This window comes from Eurypyga helias, unplaced genomic scaffold, assembly GCF_000690775.1.
Source record: "Eurypyga helias isolate BGI_N326 unplaced genomic scaffold, ASM69077v1 scaffold3570, whole genome shotgun sequence".
Lineage (NCBI taxonomy): Eukaryota > Metazoa > Chordata > Aves > Eurypygiformes > Eurypygidae > Eurypyga > Eurypyga helias.
In genome coordinates, this window is record NW_010225092.1 from 58,592 (window position 1) to 65,255 (window position 6,664).

Consider the following 6,664-nt stretch of genomic DNA (forward strand, 5'->3'; position numbering starts at 1 on the left):
CTTCCAACCCAGACCATTCTATGATTCTATGATAGAGGTAGGTGAGTAGCAGTACCAGTTGTTTGTGAGGGACAACAGCTCACATACAGCAATGGACAGGTTTCAAAGTCCATTCTATGCATTGGTGTGGAAACTATTAGTTTCAGATACCTGTAAGTCATATTTCAAACTTGCTTATGCTTCTGGACCATATTGTGGTGGATTCAAGAACAAATGAGCTCTGCAGCTGGTCCAGTTGCAGGGTGTGGAAGGCTAAGATCACCTTCTGGATTTCAAGGATGGAAGAATTCTAATTCATGGTAGAAGCTGTGTTAGATTAATTTGTTAGGAAAGAAGAAAAATATACCAATGAATTTCTTAAGAAACTTCATGAAGTAAGGCAAGCACAAGAAATTGTCCTATCTCTGAACGGGGAGTTGTGTCACGTTGTGGTGTAGAACATGAAGATGGCACTTCAGGCATGTCGTCTTGGCGCTGGTCTCTGTAACGGATGGATGTGGATGCTGATCAACCTTGCCATTACTCCCATTTTGCTCTATAGAATATGGTCAGCAAGACAGCAGATCATTGCATCTGCTGATCTAGACTTTGTGTAATCTGTTTTGGAACATTTTGGACGAGGTATGACAAAGGCTATAACTTGAATTTTCTTCTTTGGATTGGATGTCCACAAGGTTTTTAAGGGTTTCCTGGTTTCTTCTTTGGCTTGATTACAGATGGTGAATTATGGAAGTGATCCCCTGATCCTCCTTCTTCCTCTGTTTCACAATAAGAGTATATTCTGAAATAATGGAATGTTTCCATGAGAAAATACTCGAGAACTGTAAGCAGTGTGGAAACTATGCTTTTTGCTACCCAAAAGCTTTGTGCGCCTGGTCGCTGAAATGTGAGGGTGGTTGCTCCTAGCAGGCTGTTGGCCTGGATGGAGCTACCTGATGAAATGCTGAGTTGGGCAGCCGGCCTTCTTGCCCGACCAGTGTATGAGACAAAGTGGTCTGTAATTGAACTGCTAAGTACTTCTTTTCAATATCAACAAGACATGTCCAATCAAGGTCTTAAATCAATGTTGAGACTGAAGTCTCAGTGAGTGTGCTTCACGGTGTGATGCACAGCAGGCTTCTGTTCCACTCACAGTACCCTAAGCTTCTCTTTTCATTGTCCTTTGAAAGGGCCAGAAAAGGATGTATAAAGTCTAATGGGGAGAAAAAGCCCCCTCAGTGTCCGCGTTTCTCTGCATTTATGTCTGGACTCGGTTTAATACAGGATCCTACCTTCAAGCCTTACCAGAGTTAAAGTTCTTACCTTGCCAACCGCACTCTTGTGAAAGAAGGGTAGTAATTGAAATGGTGGGACTATTAAAAACAAGTCCAGGTTTACCATGCAAATCTACTAGTGGTTCTTGGACTGAATGTAAAACTGGTGTTCATACCAGCTCTGCAGAGGTCAGAGTAGTGTTAGCAATCACAGTCTGAGTCGGAGTGGGTGGCTGTGACCATGAGAAAGGAAATTTGTCTTCTAACATAGAAAATGCCCCCCCCGTACTCTGATAGATCTTGGCCAACATTTTCTTGGCTGCATTTGTAAAGACCTCAACATTCAGAATGAGGTTTGGATGGAATCGAACAAGCTCATCTACGTGAGGCTTCTAATAGATTCCCTGGAAATGTTATCAAGTGTTTCTGTCTGGAATCACAGAGGAGTTTGGAAGGCAAGTGACACATACTGTAGGCTTTTTAATTTTTAGACAGCTGAAAAGCCATTGATTTTTCTGAATTGTGCCATGTATTAGCTCTTAATTTATTTCCAGGATACTGAAGATGAGGGTTAAGGCTAAAAAGCTCCATATCCATTTTCTTCACAATTCTCTTGGCAAGTGATTTAGCAATCTAACATAGTTTTAAAATGGAAGCTGTTTGCAACATCACTTTTTTTCCACTACTTTTCTGGGTTTTTTTGACACATCTGCCATTTTTATTTAGTCCTTAGACTGGTGACAGACCTGAAAAGAAGTAACTGCAGTATAACATAATAACAACATATATGATAACATTAGTATCTAGAATTTAGAGGTTTTTTGTATTACTTAAACGAGGTAAAGACTGTGAATCTAAGGATATTAACTTCTAAGGGTAAATTAAAAAAATACATACTGGATTATTGGGATTTACAGCTTCTTGTTGAAACCAGCAGATAACTAGGTACAAGTTGTGGATGTTTTGAGTGATGAAATATGATTGATATGTGATGGTACCTAGAAACTTAATGCTGTAACTCTTAACTGTTGGGTGAGAGTTCATTTGTACATCTTTTAATTTCTGTATCCATCAGTTTTAGAGCTTCTTGTTGTTATCTTGATCACTTGGTTCTGGTTACTGTTGAAGTTTTGGTATGACTTTTTGAAGACTGCTGTGAAATAGTAGAAGCTATGAGACATATCCCAGAAAGCAAACCAGACTTGTTAAAAGCAGAATCATATTTTCTTAATCTAAGAGCTCATAGTGACTTCGAAATGGATCCATTTTACATAACAGCTTATGGTGACAATACAAGGATTTATTCAGATACTTTTTGATATGGCCTATGATGCCATTATGAATTGCCACTTATTTTAAATCACCCATTTAAAATCAGGAAAAATTGAAACTGTCAATAAGAATTTGCTTTATAGAGGAAATACGGGTAGAAGAATGCAATCTTGGGGACCCAAGTGTGAGAGTTATATTTTTCTAAGCCCTCAGACCTGACAGTTTTAAGACCATGCAACCAGTAAGTTATTTTGTCAGTAGAAAACAAATGTTCTTTGTTCTACTCTTTATTTTGAGTGTCCAGCTAAATATTAATTGATGTGTTCTTACTGCAGTATGGTATTCCAAGTTTCTTTTTTTAAATTCAGTAATTTCATCCAGCTTGGTTTATTTAAATAGGTATGTTTATCTTCTGTATGCAGGCTTATCAGTAACAGCAGAACAAATAAATCCGCATGGTTCCACTGTACGGAAAACAGAAGCGAGAGTTGAAGAGGCGTTTCGGAACAAACAGAAACCCACAATGGCGGTATGGCCCAACTCTGCGAATAAGTGTGCATGTGAGTACCTGGGGTGATGATGGTGAAAAAGTTAGAGGTACTTTTGGTGGCAAACATTTCAAATGTGTCTCTGCTACTGTTTACTGATTATTTCCAGAAGTAATTTTAGGCATGAAACGTGGCCCTTCAGGAGATCCTCTTTTTCTGATTACTTGAGATCTCTGCCCAAGAAGTTGTAAAGAAGCAGGATTTCTGTTTTTGTGATAAAGCACAGCTGTTTTTTCTAATGTAATATGACTGTTACATTTTTCTTTGTAAGTGACTATTTTCAGTACAAGACAATGCTGATCCAATGAGAAGATGACTTTTATCAGTTGGAGTGTTAAGATTTGTTCACTCTGTGTATTCACCAACACGCTGCTTCATACTCTCACACACTATAGTAAATTACTTCTTATCTTCAGTACTTTCATTATCATGCTAAAAGTTAGAAAGGACATTACAGATTTAACTGTGTTTTCCTTTACAGCACCTGGTTTTCAGTAGTCGGCACCCATTGTTGGAGGATGTTAAGATACTCACTGCAGCCTACTGGATTAGTCCAATTAAGTGATCAAAATCTGTAGTATTCTGAGGAGTGACTGTTTAACTGTGGTATAGGTGATCAGGCACTGCTAATTATTTTCAAGAGGTAAATTGATTAGAAGAGGTATATACACAATAGATATTTTTGTTACAAACAAAATAAAAAACGTAAGAAAGTGAGTCCGAGGCACATACTGATAGTTGTGCATGGCTTTCCTGCTGGAGATCTGGATCCCATTATTAATATATTATTAATATCATTATCAATTATTGTTTAATAGGCAAAGTAATAGATTGGAACCGACAAATTTTGATTGCTCTCTGTGCTGTCCTTAGTGGTGCTTTTCCTGGATGAGAGTGAGTTTCCTAGGCATGGTGATAACTGCCCAGAGGAGAACATTGTTTATGTATGAATGATAGTGTTGATGTCAAATAGTTTAATTAATTAGAGGTGTATGGTTTTATTTCCTGAAGCTGTAATTGATTCCGTTAAAGGAATTAAAGTCTATCGTAGAGAGTTATGGCTTGAATAAATCGTTATATAATAAATTGATGATGTGGATCCAAGGGGTTCTTTATTCATTTGGCAGCTTGTGCAAAAAACAGAGGAGAGAAAGTATTCTCTCTTTTGTTTTCTGCCGAATCCAAATGGAGATTCTCACTCTGGCTAATCTGCAGAGCACTTTTCTGGCTCCGTGTGCTGCGCAGCAGACAGTGGGGTTTATAGGCCCAAGCCAGACCTGTCCTGGGAGGAGAGAGCAGCCGTTACTGGTGACGTGCATAAAAAGCAGCTGTGGTACCTCTGTTGTCTTCCTCACCTGGGGTTGTGGATGCAGTGGCAGTTGTTTGAAGAATATTGATGTCAACTGAAGGAAACTGCCAATATTCGTGTGTGTAATCAAAAAAGGAGCTAGTGTTAAGGCTCCGCTCCTGCTAGTGTTTTGGTGAAAAATTGGAAATTTGAGGCTTAGTGATGTTTGAGACTATGATCAAATGAAAATATGCCTTTTAAGGGTGAGTCTGGGAAAGGTAGCTAGTCCAAGAGCGATGTGGTGGATCAAGAGAAAACCGGGAACTGATGAGCCGTCAGAAATCTGTAGAGGGGATTCCAGTAGTACGTGAGCACGCTGAACGATTCGCACGGTGAGGTCACTGGAGACAGACTAGGAAGAGATGCAGTTCAGAAAAAGGAGCTGGGGTAGAGTGAGAGCAGAACGGGGCAGACTATAGGGAGCTCAAATAGCAGCAAATTACATGGTGGATTGTGACTGTAGAAATGGAAGAAGGAAATTCAGAGAAGGTATTTCAGAGCAGAGGTGATTTTAGCAGTGCAGTGGAATTTTTTTTTTATGGTCAAGAGCTAATACTTTTTTAAGACTAAAACGATTATGCAAGCAGAGTACCAAGGACAATAATTCATGTATTTTAATTACACAGGATAAAAACTGTACTTTCCGTTTAACCATTCTGAAAATCTTCCATTTTTTCTGCTGTTTCAACTTGAATTAATTTTTTTCCTGTAGATAGTGTAGGTTTTTTGGTCCTGGTCTACTGGGTTGTTTTTTTAAGCAGTAATCATCATATTCCTGATGAAATTATTTTTGTAGGAGCTTTGTTAACAGTATTTTAGAAAACAGCTGCAAAAAGGTGCATTCAGATGAAATTCTTGGGAACTCTGAAGGATGTTATGGTCAGACATCCTCTTTAAAAAGAGTGGGTACTGACAGGGCAGGAGCCTTCCCCAGTTTAACGCCCTGTTTACTGTTCAGGGCTAGTGCAATAGAGAACAAGAATTAGTTTATCATGGTTTGTTTTTTATGTATTTTGTAGGAAACTTTGCATAGTTTTTTAGTTTTCTATTATTTTGTGATTTATTTAATATTTCTAATGTATTTTAGAAATTTTTTTAAGTTATTATTAGACCAGGTGGGCTACCTGAAATGTGTCAGAAAATCATCGTTCTGTTTGAAGGCATGGTGGTACACCTTCCTGAGTTAGGTTTGTCCTGCGGCTTCCGTTTCCTCTGTTGAAGGTACCCCTATGGTGGATGGTGTATCATGGTATAGATGAGTTTTAGAAATACTGCGTTGCTGTAAGTGGCTGAAAACCCATTTGAGAGAGTTCTGCCACAGATAATTTAAAATACTTCCATATCGACTGTGTATTTTGAGCAAAGTGCAAGTGTTCTGGTTGGAATTTAGAGTGGGACATAGGTCAAAAGCCTGATATAAGTAGTCCAATGATCGTAGAATCACAAAATTGCCGTGGTTGGAAGGAACCTCTGGAGATCATCTGGTGTAACTCCCCTGCTCAGAGCTGGTTGCTCAGGGCTGCATCCAGTTGTGTTTTGAGTATCTCTGAGACCGGAGGATCCACGACAGGCCTGGGAAACCTATTCTGGTGTACTTGGCCACTCCAACAATAATTTTTCTTAATTTTGAATTGCATGTCTTGTATTTCAGTCTGGGCCTGTTACATCTTGTCACCAGGCACCCATGAGAAAGGGTGTCATTTTGCTTTTGTATGTATATGAGTGGAAGAGGGAATTACCACCAACGTGCAGTTTGGCGTGTCTGGTAAATGAATCATTGCTAAGTGGTTTAGGTACACATTAGCACATAAAACATTAGCATCTCCATAAATATTGGGATGCTGTGTAGTAAAACTTAGTCCTACTGCTCTGTTTTGCCAGTAGATGGAGTATGTTGCATATTATTTTGCTGTCTTGCAGTTGCTTTCTCTAGTGTTATATATAAAGTGTGTCAGGAAGATTTGGTTGAGCATTCTTACCTTTTTTTGCAGTGTTTAATAATAATGTATTGTAGTGATAGGCTGCAGATTTTAGGTTTCCTTCATAGAGAAGATGGCTTTTATGCCATATGATAAACATGATAGCTGCGAAAATGGCATTTGGAGCAAATAAATTAAAATATTTTTGTTATGTGAAATATTAAAAATGTGAATTTTATATAAAAGTCACTTTATGATTTAAACACACTGCTAACTTTTCCCAGTAATTGAAGTGATTGGTGGTCTCTATAGAAAGAACTGTAG

The 6,664-nt window shown here is 38.5% G+C and overlaps 1 protein-coding gene across 1 annotated transcript in view; it reads left to right on the forward strand.

The window, feature by feature from the left end:
• ATAD2B (ATPase family, AAA domain containing 2B) overlaps nt 1-6,664 on the forward strand; it is a 69,044-nt gene that overhangs the window by 48,079 nt on the left and 14,301 nt on the right. The window contains exon 24 of the mRNA XM_010148081.1: nt 2,948-3,085. Within this exon, the coding sequence (XP_010146383.1) occupies nt 2,948-3,085 (138 nt within the window). The remainder of the gene's footprint in view (nt 1-2,947; nt 3,086-6,664) is intronic.